The sequence below is a fragment of the Syngnathus floridae genome, chromosome 1 (genome assembly GCF_059516105.1).
Source record: "Syngnathus floridae isolate MCC-2025c chromosome 1, RoL_Sflo_1.0, whole genome shotgun sequence".
In the NCBI taxonomy this organism is placed as follows: domain Eukaryota; kingdom Metazoa; phylum Chordata; class Actinopteri; order Syngnathiformes; family Syngnathidae; genus Syngnathus; species Syngnathus floridae.
In genome coordinates this window covers 27,420,053-27,440,041 of record NC_142413.1, presented here as the reverse complement: position 1 = coordinate 27,440,041, position 19,989 = coordinate 27,420,053, and the positions used below count along the sequence as shown (strand labels likewise).

The window sequence follows — 19,989 nt, the reverse complement described above, 5'->3', positions numbered from 1 at the left end:
TAGTTTTCAAAAGAAGGCCATTAGAATTATATACAAGTCTGATTACCCTGAACAAGCTATTAATTAAATCACAAATTCTTCAATTCAAAGATTTGGTAGATTATCAGACAAATAATGTCTAACAGTAATTGATTTAACACATCACGATAAGTAGATTGAGTGTGGGCACTCTCAAGTTAACAGATATGATTATACTGCCTAATCTGTTACAGAGTATGTTGTTGCCAAGTAATGTAGAATAGATCCAAAGTAGTAATCCAGAATAGTTTTGAAGTGGCCATTAGAATAATAAACAAATCTGATTACCTTGAACATAATAACAAGCTAAGTGTTTAATATGTCCTATGAAGTCAAAATTGGGCACCATCATGTGGTGAAATTTGGAATTGCATCACATCCAATTTTGCCTGGGAACAAACAGATTAAATAAATCTTAGTTTTGAATAAGCCACTCCTTCTCAAACAAGTAAACTCTGCCCATTTCGCGCAGTAGATGTTCTGTTAATATCTAGTATTTATACAAAGTCATAATTTAAATTGCTTTCAACCTTCATTCATCGGTTCAACCAACATTACTCGCTCTTATTACCAACTTGTATTGATTTAACTAAGTGTTTAATACTTCCTATCAGGTCTCAAGGCAAGATTTGGCAAAATACAATTTCAGCAAATCCAATTTTGCCAGGGAACAAAAATAGATTAAATAAACTAAATAAGTCTTCTTCCCATTAAATAAATCAGAAAAGTCTGTCTTGTAACCAGTCCTCTTCAAACAAGTAAAGTCTGCCCATTTTGTGCCGTAGATTTTGTGTCTATGCCTAGTATTTAAACAAAATCATAATTTAAACGACTTCTTTCCTTCATTCACTTTGGAAATTTGGAATTGCAGCAAATCGAATTTTGCCAGGGAACAAAAATAGATCAATTAAACTAAATAAGTCTTCTTCCCATTAAATAAATTAAAAAAGTCTGTCTTGTAACCAGTCCTTTTCAAACAAGTAAAGTCTGCCCATTTTGTGCCGTCGATTTTGTGTTAATGCCTAGTATTTATACAAAATCATAATTTAAAGGACTTCATTCCTTCATTCACTTTGGAAATTTGGAATTGCAGCACATCAAATTTTGCCTGGGAAGAAAAGTAGATTAAATAAATTTAATAAGTCTTACTACTTCCCATTAAATAAATTAAATACGTCTTACTTGTTCCCACTCCTTTTCAAAACAGTAGTTTAAAACGAGGGCCCTTCACTCAATCTTTAACCTCAACCCCACACGTTGTGTTGTATCTGTGAATGTTGGTTGTGGCCAAATGATAGTTTTCTTTCATTCGTTTAGGTTCCAAGAAAACTTGATGTAACTCTACTTTTAACTGCCGTTTCAGATAAGCGGGTATTACGTCGCAGTCATGTGCCGCGGATATGACGTAATTGCCCGAACCTCCGATTCAAATCTGTTGGCGCGATGGCCGTGAGCCACTGAGCAGCGACGATTATCAACAGAAATATCTTTATTTTCTGCTTGCAACTGGACCGTCTAGAGCGTACACGGTAAGTAACACTCATTGTGTTTAAGGAGATTTACGTTTGTAATAGCAGAAGTGTAGCCGCGTTGCGTTGTACGTGTGAAAATTGGTCGAGGCGAAATGTTAATGTTTAATTTCATTCCTTTAGGTTCCACGGTGTTTGTTGGCTGCAAGTTTTCCACTGCAAAAAGAGGCTCGTATCATTGACCAGGAGCGAGCTACAATAGTGAGTAGCCATAACATTTATGTTAAACACTTCCTATTTCATGTCTAACAGTACTTGATTTAACAAATAACCATAAATAAATACAGTGTGGGCACTGAAGTTAACATATGTGATTATACTGCCTAATCTGTCACCGAGTAGATTGTTGCAAAGTAATATAAGATCCAAAGTTGTAATTCAGAATAGTTTTCAAAAGAAGGCCATTAGAATTATATACAAGTCTGATTACCCTTAACATAACAACAAGCTATTAATTAAATCACAAATTCTTCAATTCAAAGATTTGGTAGATTATCAGACAAATAATGTCTAACAGTAATTGATTTAACACATCACGATAAGTAGATTGAGTGTGGGCACTCTCAAGTTAACAGATATGATTATACTGCCTAATCTGTTACAGAGTATGTTGTTGCCAAGTAATGTAGAATAGATCCAAAGTAGTAATCCAGAATAGTTTTGAAGAGGCCATTAGAATAATAAACAAATCTGATTACCTTGAACATAATAACAAGCTAAGTGTTTAATATGTCCTATGAAGTCAAAATTGGGCACCATCATGTGGTGAAATTTGGAATTGCATCACATCCAATTTTGCCTGGGAACAAACAGATTAAATAAATCTTAGTTTTGAATAAGCCACTCCTTCTCAAACAAGTAAACTCTGCCCATTTCGCGCAGTAGATGTTCTGTTAATATCTAGTATTTATACAAAGTCATAATTTAAATTGCTTTCAACCTTCATTCATCGGTTCAACCAACATTACTCGCTCTTATTACCAACTTGTATTGATTTAACTAAGCGTTTAATACTTCCTATCAGGTCTCAAGGCAAGATTTGGCAAAATACAATTTCAGCAAATCCAATTTTGCCAGGGAACAAAAATAGATTAAATAAACTAAATAAGTCTTCTTCCCATTAAATAAATCAGAAAAGTCTGTCTTGTAACCAGTCCTCTTCAAACAAGTAAAGTCTGCCCATTTTGTGCCGTAGATTTTGTGTCTATGCCTAGTATTTAAACAAAATCATAATTTAAACGACTTCTTTCCTTCATTCAATTTGGAAATTTGGAATTGCAGCAAATCGAATTTTGCCAGGGAACAAAAATAGATCAGTTAAACTAAATAAGTCTTCTTCCCATTAAATAAATTAAAAAAGTCTGTCTTGTAACCAGTCCTTTTCAAACAAGTAAAGTCTGCCCATTTTGTGCCGTCGATTTTGTGTTAATGCCTAGTATTTATACAAAATCATAATTTAAAGGACTTCATTCCTTCATTCACTTTGGAAATTTGGAATTGCAGCACATCAAATTTTGCCTGGGAAGAAAAGTAGATTAAATAAATTTAATAAGTCTTACTACTTCCCATTAAATAAATTAAATACGTCTTACTTGTTCCCACTCCTTTTCAAAAAAGTAGTTTAAAACGAGGTCCCTTCACTCAACCTTTAACCCTATTTATTCACCTTCTAGGCTAAGTGTTAAAGGCTAAGTGTTAAAGGCTAAGTGTTAAAGGCTAAGTGTTAAAGGCTAAGTGTTAGAGGCTAAGTGCCAGAGGCTAGGCGCCAGAGGCGAGTTTTTGTGGGCTGAAGTTTTAGTGGGGTTAGTGTGAATACAATCCAAAAGAATACAACAGAATACAATACAATAGAATATAATACATAGATTAAATTCAATAGCTCTTACTACTTCCCATTAAATAAATTAAATACGTCTTACTTGTTCCCAATCCTTTTCAAAAAAGTAGTTTAAAACGAGGGCCCTTCACTCAACCTTTAACCTCAACCCCGCACGTCACATTGTGTTGTATCTGTGAATGTTGGTTGTGGCCAAATGATAGTTTTCTTTCATTCGTTTAGGTTCCACGGTGTTTGTTGGCTATGTTTTCCACTGTCAGAAGGATGAAAATACAAAGTACAACGCTTGGACGTGGGCGAAGACGTCACCGGTGAGTCCTTCCTTCCTATTTATTTACCTTCTAGATGCTAGAGGCTAAGTGTTAGAGGCTAAGTGTTAGAGGCTAAGTGTTAAAGGCAACACAATACGAACAACACAACACAATACGAACAACTCAACACAATATGAACAACACAATATGAACAACACAACACAATACGAACAACACAACACAATACGAACAACACAACACAATACGAACAACACAACACATTACGAACAACACAACACAATACGAACAACACAACGATACTGCACTGAACAACACGATACCGCACTGAGAAACACGATACCGCACTGAACAACACGATACCGCACTGAACAACACCATGCCGCACTGAACACCATGCCACACTGAACAACACCATCCCGCACTGAACAACACCATGCCGCACTAAACAACACCATGCCGCACTGAACAACACCATGCCTCACTGAACGACACCATGCCTCACTGAAAGACACCATGCCGCACTGAACGACACCATGCCGCACTGAAAGACACCATCCCGCACTGAACACCATGCCGCACTGAACAACACCATCCTGCACTGAACAACACCATGCCGCACTGAACAACACCATGCCGCACTGAACAACATTATGCCGCACTGAACAACACCATGCCGCACTGAACAACACCATGCCGCACTGAACAACACCATGCCGCACTGAACAACACCATGCCGCACTGAACAACATTATGCCGCACTGAACAACACCATGCTGCACTGAACAACACCATCCTGCACTGAACAACACCATTCCGCATTGAACACCATGCCGCACTGAACAACACCATCCCGCACTGAACAACACCATCCCGCACTGAACAACACCATGCCGCACTGAACAACACCATGCCGCACTGAACAACATTATGCCGCACTGAACAACATTATGCCGCACTGAACAACACCATGCCGCACTGAACAACACCATGCCGCACTGAACAACATTATAACGCACTGAACAACACCATCCCGCACTGAACAACACCATGCCGCACTAAACAACATTATGCCGCACTGAACAACATTATGCCGAAATGAACAACACCATGCCGCACTGAACAACACCATGCCGCACTGAACAACACCATGCCGCACTGAACAACACCATGCCGCACTGAAAAACACGATCCCGCATTGAACACCATCCCGCACTGAACAACACCATGCCGCACTAAACAACACCATGCCGCATTGAACAACACCATGCCGCACTGAACAACACCATGCCGCACTGAACAACACCATCCCGCACTGAACAACACCATGCCGCACTGAACAACACCATGCCGCACTGAACAACACCATGCCGCAATGAACAACACCATCCCGCACTGAACAACATTATGCCGCACTGAACAACATTATGCCGCACTGAACAACATTATGCCGCACTGAACAACATTATGCCGCACTGAACAACATTATGCCGCACTGAACAACATTATGCCGCACTGAACAACACCATGCCGCACTGAACAACACCATGCCGCACTGAACAACACCATGCCGCACTGAACAACACCATGCCGCACTGAAGATTCAAGATTCAAGAGATTCAAGAGTTTTTTATTCGCCATGTTTGAGCGTGCCAAACAAGGAATTTGACTTCGGTGAATCACAGCCTCTGTTCAACATTTAGGTGACTAACAACAACACTCAGCACATGTGAAGAACGAAAGATATTCTCAAGCATCCCCAGATCTTAAACTCCCAAGAGGGCAAGGGAAAACTCAAAACTCCAGCTATGGGAAATGAGAAACCTTGAGAAAAGTCCACAGATGGGAGGGTCCCTCTTCTAGGATGACCAGGCTGCAATGGATGCAGAGAGGACACATAGTACAAACAGTGTAAACAAAAAAGGTGTGGAAAGCAGGATGTTATTGCACAGTAATGACTCTGAGACTCTAAGAGTGGTGTGAGTTCATCAGAGCGACAGCCTGGGGGAAGAAGCTGTCTCTGTGTCTGCTGGTTTTAGTGTACAGAGCTCTATAACGGCGTCCGGAGGGGAGTAGTTCAAACAGGCTGCAACCTGGGTGCGAAGGGTCTGTTGAGATGTTACTTGCACGTTTCCTGGTCCTGGTCAGGTACAAGTCTTGAATAGATGGGAGGTTGATTCCAATTATCTTTTCTGCAGTCCTTATTGTCCGTTGCAGTCTGTGCTTGTCTTGTTTGGAGGCCGATCCAAACCAGACAGTGATGGAGGTGCAGAGGACAGACTGGATGATGGCAGTGTAGAAGGTCTTCAGCAGCTCCCGCGGCAGGTTGAACTTCTTGAGCTGTCTCAGGAAGTACAGCCTCTGCTGGGCCTTCTTCCGGACAGAGTCTATGTGGCCGGTCCATTTCAGGTCCCGAGAGATTGTGGTTCCCAGGAACTTGAAGGTGTCTGATGAGAGAATAGTATTACTGCGGATAGTGAGGGGTGAAAGTGGTGAAGGGCCTCGCCTGAAGTCCACTGTCATCTCCACGGTCTTGAGCGGGTTCAGGTCCAGGTGGTTTTGGCTGCACCAGTGGACCAGCTGCTCCACCTCCTGTCTGTATGCAGTCTCATCACCGTTCTGGATCAGTCCGATGAGAGTGGTGTCGTCTGCATACTTCAGGAGCTTCACAGAAGAGTCACTTGCGGAGAAATCGTTGGTGTAGAGGGAGAAGAGCAGTGGGGAGAGGACGCACCCCTGAGGGGCTCCAGTGTTGGTAGTCAGAGTGTCAGATGTGATGCTCCCCAGCCTCACACGCTGTCTCCTGTTGGTCAGGAAGCTGGTGATCCACTGACAGGTGGAGGCAGGCACCGCGAGCTGGATGAGCTTCTGTTGGAGGATGTCAGGAGCGATGGTGTTGAACGCCGAGCTGAAGTCCACAAACAGGATCCTGGCGTACTTTCCTGGGGTGTCCAGGTGTTGCAGGATGTAGTGCAGACCCATGTTGACCGCATCATCCACCGACCTGTTTGCCCGGTAGGCAAACTGGAGGGGGTCCAGCAGGGGGCCCGTGACATCCTTCAGGTGGTTCAGCACTAACCTCTCGAAAGATTTCATGACCACAGATGTCAGTGCAACAGGTCTATAGTCATTCAGACCTGTGATGGCGGGCTTCTTGGCCACTGGAACGATGGTGGAGCTCTTGAAGCACGCGGGCACCTCACACAGCTCCAGGGAACGATTGAAGATCCGTGCAAAGGTGGGCGCCAGCTGCTCAGCGCAAACTTTCAAGCAGGAAGGTGACACGCCGTCTGGGCCCGGTGCCTTCCTGATCTTTTGTCTTCGGAACATCTGGCGCACTTCCTCCTCGCGAATCTGGAGTGCGGGCGCGGCCTCTGCAAGAGAGAGAGTCGGTGACCACGGTGATGGAGGTGTGGACAGAGCAGTTGTGGGGGGAGGTGAGTATGTGGATTGTGCTGCAGGAAGTCCCGTTGTGTGGGAAGACCGATCAAACCTGCAGTAGAACCTGTTTAGCTGGTTAGCGAGCCTTGGGCTCTCCACAGGACGGGGTGTTCGTTTCTTGAAGCCCGTGATGCTCTGCAGGCCTTTCCACACTGTTGAGGGATCAGGATTGGCAGAGAGGTGTCTCTCCAGGCTCTCCCCGTAACACCTCCTGGCTTTCCTGGCCTCTCGGTTCAGTGTGTTTCTGGTCTGCTTGAACAGGTCCCGGTCGCCGCTCCTGTAGGCCTCCTCCTTGACTTTGCGCAGCCTCCTAAGGTTCGGTGTAAACCAAGGTTTGTCGTTGTTGTACGTGCAGAAGGTCTTAGTCTGCACACACAGATCCTCACAAAAACTGATGTATGATGTGACAGTGTCAGTGAGTTCATGCAAGTCTGAATCTGCAGCTTCGAAAACTCTCCAATCGGTGCAGTCAAAGCAGGCTTGGAGGTTCTGCCTTGACTCCACTGTCCACTTCCTGACAGTCCTTACCACAGGCTTAGAAGTTTTTAGTTTCTGTCTGTAGGCAGGGATCAGATGAACTAGACAGTGGTCCGAGAGTCCTAAAGCTGCACGAGCCACAGAGTGGTATGCATCCTTAATTACGGTGTAGCAGTGGTCCAGTGTCTGTGCCCCTCTGGTGGGACACGTTATGTGCTGTCTGTATCTGGGGAGTTCGTGTGCGAGGTTCGCCCTGTTAAGATCACCCAGAACAATGATTAGTGAATTTGGTAGAAGTTTCTCCATGTCTGTCACCTGGTCAGCCAGCATCTGCGTGGCTTCACTCGCACGTGCGTGTGGTGGGATGTAAACAGCAGCCATGACGATCGAGGAGAACTCCCGTGGTGAATAGAACGGCCGGCAGTTTATGAAAAGTGTTTCTAGGAGAGGGCTGCAAAACTCTTTCAACACCATGACATCGGTACACCAACGTTCATTAATGTAGAAACAGAGACCACCTCCCTTTGATTTTCCGGAGAGCTCCGCGCTGCGATCTGCACGCGTTAGCCGAAACCCAGCTAACTCCATGGCGTGGTGGGGGGTTCGTTCGCTAAGCCACGTTTCAACAAAACACAGCGCGGCGTATCTGCTGAAGTCCGTGTTCCTTGAAGTGAGGAGCAGCAGTTCGTCCATCTTGTTCGCCAGGGAGCGGACATTCGCCAGATGAATTGACGGTAGGGCAGAACGGAACCCTTTCTGCCTCAGCTTTACGAGGGCTCCGGCTCGTTTTCCGCGTCGCCGCCGTCGCGCTAGCTTGTATAGCACCGCCGCTCCGGCTAAAATCTCCGACAAACAGTCTGAATCAGAGAAAACAGGAGAGAAAATACCAGAAGAAGACTGACCGATGTTTAGCAGTGCTTCTCTAGTAAAAGTGATCCGGGATGGACAGCAGAAGACGCAGAAAACACACAAAATAAGACAAAGAAACAGAGAGCGACTCACCGTGGCAGCCATCCGCGGCGCCATCAGATGACGTCTGAACAACACGATCCCGCATTGAACAACACCATGCCGCACTGAACAACACCATCCTGCACTGAACAACACCATCCCGCACTGAACAACACCATGCCGCACTGAACAACATTATGGCGCACTGAACAACATTATGCCGCACTGAACAACACCATGCCGCACTGAACAACACCATGCCGCACTGAACAACACCATGCCGCAATGAACAACACCATCCCGCACTGAACAACACCATGCCGCACTGAGCAACACCATGCCGCACTGAACAACACCATCCCGCACTGAACAACACCATGCCGCACTGAACAACACCATGCCGCACTGAACAACACCATGCCGCACTGAACAACATTACGCTGCACTGAACAACACCATGCCGCACTGAACAACACCATGCCGCACTGAACAACACCATGCCGCACTGAACAACACCATGCCGCATTGAACAACACCATGCCGCACTGAACAACACCATCCTGCACTGAACAACACCATGCCGCATTGAACAACACCATGCCGCACTGAACAACACCATCCTGCACTGAACAACACCATCCCGCACTGAACAACACCATCCCGCATTGAACAACACCATCCTGCACTGAACAACACCATGCCGCACTGAACAACACCATGCCGCACTGAACAACACCATTCCGCACTGAACAACACCATGCCGCACTGAACAACACCATCCTGCACTGAACAACACCATCCCGCACTGAACAACACCATGCCGCATTGAACAACACCATCCTGCACTGAACAACACCATCCTGCACTGAACAACACCATGCCGCACTGAACAACACCATGCCGCACTGAACAACACCATGCCGCACTGAACAACACCATGCCGCACTGAACAACATTATGCCGCACTGAACAACATTATGTCGCACTGAACAACACCATGCCGCACTGAACAACACCATGCTGCACTGAACAACATTATGCCGCACTGAAAAACACCATGCCGCACTGAACAACACCATCCCGCACTGAACAACACCATGCCGCATTGAACAACACCATGCCGCACTGAACAACACCATGCTGCACTGAACAACATTATGCTGCACTGAACAACACGATCCTGCATTGAACAACACCATGCCGCACTGAACAACACCATCCTGCACTGAACAACACCATCCTGCACTGAACAACACCACCCCGCACTGAACAACACGATCCCGCATTGAACAACACCATGCCGCACTGAACAACACCATGCCGCACTGAACAACACCATGCCGCACTGAACAACACCATGCCGCACTGAACAACATTATGCCGCACTGAACAACACCATCCCGCACTGAACAACACCATGCCGCATTGAACAACACCATGCCGCACTGAACAACACCATCCTGCACTGAACAACACCATCCCGCACTAAACAACACCATGCCGCACTGAACAACATTATGGCGCACTGGACAACATTATGCCGCACTGAACAACACCATGCCGCACTGAACAACACCATGCCGCACTGAACAACACCATGCCGCACTGAACAACACCATGCCGCACTGAACAACATTATGCCGCACTGAACAACACCATCCTGCACTGAACAACACCATGCCGCACTGAACAACACCATCCCGCATTGAACAACGCCATCCTGCACTGAACAACACCATGCCGCACTGAACAACACCATGCCGCACTGAACAACACCATTCCGCACTGAACAACACCATGCCGCACTGAACAACACCATCCTGCACTGAACAACACCATCCCGCACTGAACAACACCATGCCGCATTGAACAACACCATCCTGCACTGAACAACACCATCCTGCACTGAACAACACCATGCCGCACTGAACAACACCATGCCGCACTGAACAACACCATGCCGCACTGAACAACACCATGCCGCACTGAACAACATTATGCCGCACTGAACAACATTATGTCGCACTGAACAACACCATGCCGCACTGAACAACACCATGCTGCACTGAACAACATTATGCCGCACTGAAAAACACCATGCCGCACTGAACAACACCATCCCGCACTGAACAACACCATGCCGCATTGAACAACACCATGCCGCACTGAACAACACCATGCTGAGCTGAACAACATTATGCTGCACTGAACAACACGATCCTGCATTGAACAACACCATGCCACACTGAACAACACCATCCTGCACTGAACAACACCATCCTGCACTGAACAACACCATCCTGCACTGAACAACACCATCCCGCACTGAACAACACCATGCCGCACTGAACAACACCATTCCGCACTGAACAACACCATGCCGCACTGAACAACACCATGCCGCACTGAACAACACCATGCCGCACTGAACAACACCATGCCGCACTGAACAACATTATGCCGCACTGAACAACACCTTGCCGCACTGAACAACACCATCCCGCACTGAACAATACCATGCCGCATTGAACAACACCATGCCGCACTGAACAACACCATCCTGCACTGAACAACACCATCCCGCACTAAACAACACCATGCCGCACTGAACAACATTATGGCGCACTGGACAACATTATGCCGCACTGAACAACACCATGCCGCACTGAACAACACCATGCCGCACTGAACAACACCATTCCGCACTGAACAACACCATGCCGCACTGAACAACACCATGCCGCACTGAACAACACCATGCCGCACTGAACAACACCATGCCGCACTGAACAACATTATGCCGCACTGAACAACACCATGCTGCACTGAACAACACCATCCCGCACTGAACAACACCATGCCGCATTGAACAACACCATGCCGCACTGAACAACACCATCCTGCACTGAACAACACCATCCCGCACTGAACAACACCATGCCGCACTGAACAACATTATGGCGCACTGAACAACATTATGCCGCACTGAACAACACCATGCCGCACTGAACAACACCATGCCGCACTGAACAACACCATGCCGCACTGAACAACATTATGCCGCACTGAACAACATTATGCCGCACTGAACAACACCATGCCGCACTGAACAACACCATGCCGCACTGAACAACACCATGCCGCACTGAACAACACGACGTCGCACTGAACAACACGACGCCGCACAGAACAACACGACGCCGCACAGAATAACACAATACCGCACAGAACAACACAATACCGCACAAACAGTTTTAGATAATATTACGTCGCAGTCATGTGACGCGGACATGACGTCAATAGGCGGAACTCACGGCAAAATTATAATCCGTGGGCGTGGCTTGCAACAGGAAGTAGGAAAGCGGCAATTCTGGCAAACAAGAAACAGCGGTTAGTAACACGATGACTAACAAGGCAAATATTTTTGTTTTCAGCTTGCAACTTGACCGTCTAGAGCGTACAAGGTAATTACAACTGTTTTTTTTTAGCCCTGAAAAGCGAGGGAGTGTGGCATTTGGGAGGAATGTCGAACTCGGCGTCTGCTTCCAGCCACAGACGCCAAATTTCGACGATTATTTCGACTGGTCAACGGTTGTAAATTATTGCGTTGACTAAAAACTTTATTTAACTCTACTCTTAACTTTGCCGTTTCAGATATGCGGGTATTACACCGCGGAAATGACGTCAATAGGCTGAACTCTCGCCAAAATTCAAATCTGTGGGCGCAATGGCCTTGAGCGAGACACCGGATACAAACACGACGATTATCAACAGAAATATCTTTATTTTCTGCTTGCAAGTGGACCGTCTAGAGCGTACACGGTAAGTACAACTCATTGTGTTTAAAAAGATTTACGTTTGTGTAGTTTGCGTTGCGTTGTATCTGTGAATGTTGGTTGAGGCTAAATGTTAATGTTTAATTTCATTCCTTTAGGTTCCACGGTGTTTGTTGGCTGTATGTTTTCCACTGCAAGAAGAGGCTCGTATCATTGACCAGCAGGAGCTACAATGGTGAGTACTCCTTTCGTCTTCCATTTATGTTAAACACTTCCTATTTCATGTCTAACAGTACTCGATTTAACAAATAACCATAAATAAATACAGTGTGGGCAGTCACGTTAACATATGTGATTATCCTGCCTAATATGTTTATCACAAATATGTCACTAATCACTAATATGTTTATTTGTTTATCACAACACCTTTGGACCTTCAGCAATCGATTATTTCTCTTCATCTACATAGAGACAGAACGATGGTGTCTTAAACATCTCATTCATTTCACCAAATAACTTCACGCAGGTGGATAACGGCCGTCTCGGTCACGCTATGTTGCGTGATGCAGTTTTGAAGAACCAAATGCATTTATTCAATGAATAAGTCAAGCTAGTTCTATGTTTATGATGTTGTAAGTTACGGTACCGATTGAAGTTGAGTTCGAAGCCAGTGGAAAACAGCGCTGCGTTTGTGCTCTCCAGGTACAAATGTTGTGATCTCTGACTGACGACCGGGCGAGACTCGAGTAAGAGATGTCCAAACGAGCTCCGGCAGGGCGGGCCAAGGCGGAGCGAACGGACGCCCTTCAGGCCGCCAATGACGAGCTGAGAACCAAACTGATGGACGTCCAGTTAGAACTTCAGCAGGAGAAGAACAAGGTGAAAACCTCAACAGACAGACACTGCCTGCCTCCCTGCCTGCCTCCCTGCCTGCCTCCCTGCCTGCCTCCCTCCCTCCCAGTTTTCCCGATGTAGATTAGACATGCGTGTGCCATGACTGTGTCAGCCTACATCAACAAATGCACCGAGGACGTCAGCACCACTAAGAATATCATCACCCGGGGCAACCAACGACCCTGGATGACTGAGGAGGTACGTCAAACGCTACGAGCGCGGAACTCTGCCTTCAAGTCTGGCGACAAGGAGACACTGAGGACAGCGAGAGCCAACTTGAACCGTGCCATCAGGATAGCGAAGCGAGACCGCAGTCGAAAATTTCAGGATCGTTTCCACGACGTCAAAAACATCAGGAGTATGTGGCAAGGCATACGGGCGATTACAGACTACAACTCACCCTCCCCCCCCCCCCCCGGTGGGTGTAGTTGATGCTGACTTTCTAAATGGTCTAAATAACTTCTTTGGGAGGTTCGAGGCACTAAACGGCACTCCAGCAGTTAAAACTGTCCCCCATCAGGAAGAGGAGGTACTCTGCCTTGACTCCGCCGATGTGTTGAAGACCCTGAGGAGAGTCAACCCCTGTAAGGCCCCTGGCCCCGACAACATTCCTGGGCGTGTGTTCAGGGAATGTGCAAGTCATCTGGCTGGGGTCATCACAGACATTTTTAACACCTCGCTGGGCCAAGCCACAGTGCCGGCGTGCTTTAAGACTGCCTCCATCATTCCGGTGCCGAAGAAACCTCAAATCACCTCATTTAATGATTACCGGCCTGTTGCACTGACTCCGGTTATGATGAAGTGCTTCGAAAGGCTGCTTAAAGGTCACATCGTTTCCAGACTCCCCCTATTATTTGACCCGTTCCAGTTTGCCGACCGGCAAAACCGCTCCACTCAGGACGCCATCTCCTCCGTTCTTCACCTGAGCCTGGCTCACCTGGAGGAGAAGAACACCCATGTGCGGAGGCTGTTCCTGGACTTCAGCTCAGCGTTTAACACCATCATCCCACAGCATCTGGTAGGAAAATTGGAACACCTGGGCTTCAACACCCCCCTTCGCAACTGGCTGCTAGACTTCCTCACCAACAGACCTCAGTCAGTCCGGGTCGGACAGAACACCTCTGATGTCATCACCCTCAGCACAGGCTCCCTTCAGGGCTGCGTCCTGAGCCCCCTGCTGTGCACCCTGATGACACACGACTGCGTCCTCAGGTTCACCACCAATCACATCGTGAAGTCAGCAGACGACACAACGGTGGTGGGGCTCATCAGAGACAACAACGACCTGGACTACAGAGAGGAGGTGGAGCAGCTGGTGGGCTGGTGCAGAGAAAACAGCCTGATCCTGAATGAGGAGAAGATGAAGTAGATCATCGTCGACTTCAGGAAAAAACAGCCTCACCACGCTCCACTGATCATCAACAGCTCAGCTGTGGAGGTGGTCAGCACCACCAAATTCCTGGGGGTCCACATCACAGAAGACCTCACCTGGACTATGAACACTACGGCACTGGTCAAGAGGGCACAGAAGCGCTTGTACTTCCTGCGGAGGATGAGGAGAGCCCACCTGCCCCCACCCATCATGAGGACGTTCTACAGGAGCACCATAGAGAGCATTCTGACAAGCTGTCTCTCTGTGTGGTGTGGAGGCTGCACCGCCTCCGATTGGAAGAACGTGAGGAGAGTGGTGAGGACAGCAGAGAGGATCATAGGGGCTCCTCTTCCCTCCATTCAGGACATTTCATCTCAGCGCTGCATGTCCCGTCCCCGTAACATCATCAATGACCCATCACACCCCCACCATGGACTGTTCTCCCTGCTGCCCTCTGGGAAGAGGTTTGCAGCATCCGCTGCAGGTCCACCAGGTTCTGCAACAGCTTTTTCCCTGCTGTCATCAGACTGTTGAACACTAGAACTGTTGAGCTCTAAACTGAACTCTGCATCACACATTCACAGAACTGTACTTTATGACACTACGGACCTCTATCTTGCACTATCTCGCACTACCAACTTTACTGAACTTGTATAAACCCTTTAAATAGAAGTTTAATACATGGTTTAGCATTCCTCTGCACACTCTTGAATACTGTTTTGCCTACTTGCACTATTGCATAATTATCACTGCTGACCTTTATACTTATTTTTAATATATATATATATATATATAGTATATGTATATATATATATTGTCATAGGATATGTTACTTCTATTCAACTGCAATATCACTACTTTGGTGTAAGACGTATGCAACGGAATTTCGTTTTGTATGCACCATGTGCAGACAAGATGACAATAAAGTTTGTCTAAGTCTAAGTCTAAGTCATGTCAGGTCAGCTGTCTGGAGAGAGAGAGAAGTCAGGACCTGCGGGCGGAGCACCACCGTGCCACCGCCACCATGACGGAACTCAAAAGCAAACTCCATGAGGAGAAGCAGAAAGAGTTAGCCATTACCAGGGAGACATTACTGCGGCAGCATGAAATGGAGCTGATGAGAGTGATCAAAATCAAAGATGGAGAGATCCAGCGACTGAATGCCTTGGTCCTCAGCCTGAGGGACGGCTCCATGGACAAGGTGATCCGCTCTATCCGTGTCTGACTATCCGCACGCCACGTCGGGCTTCGATGCGGCCGCTACCGTATTGTGTAGCTTGTCCTCAGTAAGCGTCGCGGCGCTCCGTTGCGGTCTCAACGGCCCGGTGTGGCGCAATGTCTGCTCAGGTGAGGAGGGGGGGCGCTTTGCTGGCGGAGGTGGAGGAGACGCGGCGGTGTCGGGAGACCGAGCGGTGTCGCCTCCACCAGGAGCGCGGAAGAAGCCCTGGCAGCGGCCCAGCAGGCCTGGCAGTCCCGAGCGGCCGAGCTCCGATCGGCTCATCACCAGCATCGGGAGGAGCTGAGCCGAACCAAGAGAGACTGCGAGAGGGAGATCCGCCGACTGGTAGGACTGATCAGATGCGCGGTGCGTGGCTATGTTCCCAATTTCGTTGTATACCTGCAGTGCAATGACACCTAAGGCATTCTATTCTATTCTATTTCACAAGAAGAAAATGTCCGGTTGCTCGCTTCGCTTTTGTCACAGCAAAGGTGTTCTAGTCGATTCAAGAAAAAAATTGGCCGGTTGCTCTCTTTGTTTTTGTCACAATTCTGGCAAATGAGTTTGCCCGCCTGCCTGAGCGCTCCCCGTTTGTACATCCAGACGGATGAGATCAAGCTGAAAGACAGAGCGGTTAGTGTTTTGGATGAAGCCCTGGGGCCGGCCACGTCCACCGCCTTCAGCTGCAGACTCAGGCTGCCGAGCAGCAGATCGCTGCCCTGAGGGATTCCCAAAGGGCGGGCCTAAACTACCCTGGAAGTGGGGTCAACGCCGCTACTAGCAATCCTCTTCATTGCGTAAGCCACCTCATCACACACTTGCAGTACGCATGACTTAGTTCGTTGCTGGAGGAAGGTAGCACAAAAACAGTTTTGAACTTTGAACGAGTGCTTGTGTGTGTGTGTTGCGGGGCGTTTTCAGTCTCAGGAGGATCGGGACACGCGACGGTTTCATCTGAAAATCGCTGAGCTCAGCGCAGTCATCAGGAAACCGGAGGATCGAAACGCCCTGCTTTCTGAAGAGCGCAATGAACTGGTAATTTATTGACGGCACGCTTGAAGGTTTGCGCTACGTTTGATGCGCGCCATCCAGCGAGGCACCCATTGCGCTTGCTTATTAGTTGAGCGGCGCGGCGAGTCGGTTGCCTGGTAGATGTCTTTTATTGGGAGCCAAAGCCACGATTCCGTTCAAACCGATGCAAAAGGAATGGATACGTTCTGGCCCGCGTGTTGTGCGTCTTTCACATCCCGCACTTCATGCTTGCAGCTAAAGCGACTGAGAGAAACAGAAAGCCAGTTTCTGCCACTCCTGTACAAAAACAAACGCCTGAGCAGGAAGAATGAAGAACTCTCGCTGGTGCTGTGTCGCCTTGAAAACAAAGTGCGCTTTGTCACCCAGGAGAACGAGGAGATGGCAAGCTTGGTAAGTCGACGCGGACAACGGCGGCGTGCCAACAGAGTCCACTGCATTTGTGTTCCACAGAGAAGGCCTAGTTCGCTCAATGACCTGGACCGCGGTTGCGGCCAGCAGGACGGTGAAATGGAGTTCCTTCAAGTTGTGGAGCAGCGGCACATCATCGACGACTTGTCCAAGGTCTTCAGGCAGGCGACTCGGTGCACGTACGGCAGCGCCGCGCTCGCTCGCTGTCGCCAGGAAACCTTTTCCGTCCAAAGCTTGGCCGGCGGCCGCCATCCAAAAAATTGGCCCCTTAAATTCCGACCTTTCAAGCAGGAGCATTGTGCGCACGCGTTTGAACACGCTTTAGACTTGTTTTGCCGTTTTCAGCAGCTCAAAGCTCCCGTTTTGTCAGCGCCTTTGCCACTCGCTGTGCGCTGAAAACGACGGACTTGCCCGGCTGCTCAGCCCGTCAACCATGAGCCGCGAGCGCGACGTCATTGTCCGTAGGCAGCTAGTGGCAAAATGCACCCTGTTAGAGTTGCGCTCGCTCCAACTTATTTTGCAAGAACCACACGGGAGACAAGTAAGTTCTTTTGGACACCTGCAGGTGGAGAGTCCATCCGTTGTACGAATGAAGTCTGACTCTCGGCTCCTGCACGAGCATTTTAATTAAGAGAAACAGGGTGGGTGTAAGAGTGGATTGAATAGAGGAAGCCCTTGACCTCTAGTCAAAACATAGCAAGGGGTGTTTTACGACTTTGTGTAGGAAGGGATAAGCGATAGGGATAAATAAAGGATAAATAATATTATTTATTACAGGTCGCAGTCAAAGTCAAAGCAACACAATGATACGATAAAGATAATCTGGAAAACCCTGACACACCCTGTAGTTGTCACTTTTGGAAAAGACGAGCGTCCCTCCAATCATCGCCGGTGACGTGTTTTTCAGGCTCTGGAGACAGGAGCTCATGTCAGAAATGTCATTGTGAGTCGCGTTTGTTTCTGCGCCGGAGCCGTTCGTTCCCTTTGCATCCAAAGAATCTCAAAGGCGGATTATTTGTGTCCACAGGAGAGAGATTTGCTGCTACGATACCGACGTCGAGAATCTCTGAGGAGGAACAAAGCGTGAGGTCCTGCAAGGTGAGTCTGTTTGTTTGCGGCTGCTTGGTTTTGCGCAAGATGAAATGGCCTTTTTCTCGCTATCGTTCCTCTCGTCGATTCATCGTGAGGTGTCGCTTCAGTTTGTTCAGAGAGATGTTTGCTTCCGCGCCCGCAGGTCATCGAAACATTTTACGGCTACGACGAAGACGTGTTGGTGGACTCGGACGGATCGTCCTTGTCTTTTCACACCGACAGAACCCCCGACACGGAACCCGAAGAGGTAGCCCGCCATTTCTGCCAGCGTATTGGCACCAAACATTCCTCTTCAGCCTGGAATCGGACTCGTCTTTGCGTCGCGGGTGCTTTGTCGCCGGTCTGACTGATTCTGGTACTAGTGCTGTGTTGCATTGGTGTGTGCATGAAGAGGCGGAGCTTCGCTACCGCCAGCTGACGCAAGAATATCAAGCGCTGCAACGAGCCTACGCTCTGCTAGCCCAGACCAGCGAAGGGGACTACGACGCCGAGAAGGAGATCAAGGTGGCGCCCCTTCCCGCAACCCCCGGCCGGGTCGCAGCCTCCCCGTTCTCACCCAGCCTCGGGTGTTCTCTGGTCTGAAAGGAGGAGGAGGAGCCTCCCTCCTCCTCCTTTCAGACCAGAGAAAAGCTGATGGTAGAAATGGGTCACTATCAAAGCAGAGTAGCAGATCTGGAGTCAGCGCTGAAGCAACAAGGACAGGTAAGCTCATCAATGAGCACACCTTTTTCTCAGACAAAATAGCTACATTCTTCAGTCACTCATCCGTCTGGCATTACTGGACCAACCCCCCCCCCCCCCCGAACGTGGCTGGGAAAATGCGGAGAAAAGCAAATGTCATTTTCCAGTCAACCAAAGAATTTGTGGATGAAAATGACACAACATTCCAAAGCTGTCCACGCGTTTGTCTCTTCTAGAATGTCAAGTGGGTGGAGGAGAAGCAGCTGCTGCGTCAGAGCAATCAGCAGTTGGCCGAAAAGGTGACGGAAAGAAAGGCGCTGGGCGGAGTCGCTTGGCGTCACACCTGTCGGGAAGCCCCGCAGATGAGGTCTGACTGTCTTTTCAGGTCAGGCGGATGGAGGCGGAAGAAGCGCGTCTGAAAGAGCACATCCAGGATATCCGAGACCAAAACGAACTGCTTGAGTTCCGCATCCTGGAGCTGGAGGTGGGAAGACTCGCACAAGCGTGTTGAGGCCAGAGATGTGACGGACGGACGGACGGACGGACGGATGCATGCCTCTGCCTTTCAGGAGAGGGAGTGGCGCTCCCCCGTCTTGAAGTTTCTGCAAGTCCGTTTCCCAGACGGCCTCAGCCCTTTGCAGATCTACTGCGAGGCCGAGGGCGTGAGCGTACGTAAGGCGTCCCTCGCAACCCTAACCTTAACCCGAGGTCCCAGAACACCTTACATTGCTCCTTGCGCCTTTCCCCCGGACATCGTCATCAGTGATCTGATGAAGAAGCTGGACATCCTGGGCTATAACGCCGTAAGTGTATGTCGAACTCCTTATGTTCGCACTCCACGAGACTCGGCGGCTCAAATGTGACTTTTGGAAGGCTTTGCGCTGAAAGAAGCTTGTTGACGCTGTGCCTTTGGGCTCTTGCAGAATCTCACCAACGAGGAGCAGGTGGTCGTGATTCACGCCAGGACCCTTCTCACCCTAGCCGAGAAGGTAA

The 19,989-nt window shown here is 48.3% G+C and overlaps 1 protein-coding gene across 12 annotated transcripts in view; it reads left to right on the top strand.

Moving 5' to 3' along the window:
* Positions 1–19,989, top strand: part of LOC148404765 (janus kinase and microtubule-interacting protein 3-like) — a 35,481-nt gene that overhangs the window by 1,183 nt on the left and 14,309 nt on the right. For 8 of the 12 annotated variants that reach the window (XM_088392544.1, XM_088392536.1, XM_088392525.1 and 5 more), the window contains exons 2-15: positions 1,382–1,547; positions 1,671–1,748; positions 3,607–3,695; positions 11,957–11,986; positions 12,177–12,344; positions 12,457–12,533; positions 18,251–18,321; positions 18,458–18,562; positions 18,709–18,819; positions 18,901–19,017; positions 19,233–19,295; positions 19,382–19,480; positions 19,566–19,805; positions 19,920–19,985. In XM_088392544.1, coding sequence (XP_088248670.1) covers positions 12,250–12,344; positions 12,457–12,533; positions 18,251–18,321; positions 18,458–18,562; positions 18,709–18,819; positions 18,901–19,017; positions 19,233–19,295; positions 19,382–19,480; positions 19,566–19,805; positions 19,920–19,985 — 1,044 coding nt within the window. In that variant the 5' untranslated portion in view covers positions 1,382–1,547; positions 1,671–1,748; positions 3,607–3,695; positions 11,957–11,986; positions 12,177–12,249. Of the gene's footprint in view, positions 1–1,381; positions 1,548–1,670; positions 1,749–3,606; positions 3,696–11,956; positions 11,987–12,029; positions 12,345–12,456; positions 12,534–18,250; positions 18,322–18,457; positions 18,563–18,708; positions 18,820–18,900; positions 19,018–19,232; positions 19,296–19,381; positions 19,481–19,565; positions 19,806–19,919; positions 19,986–19,989 lie in introns of those variants that run through there. The other 4 variants (XM_088392557.1, XM_088392529.1, XM_088392556.1 and 1 more) reach the window with 4 other exon arrangements.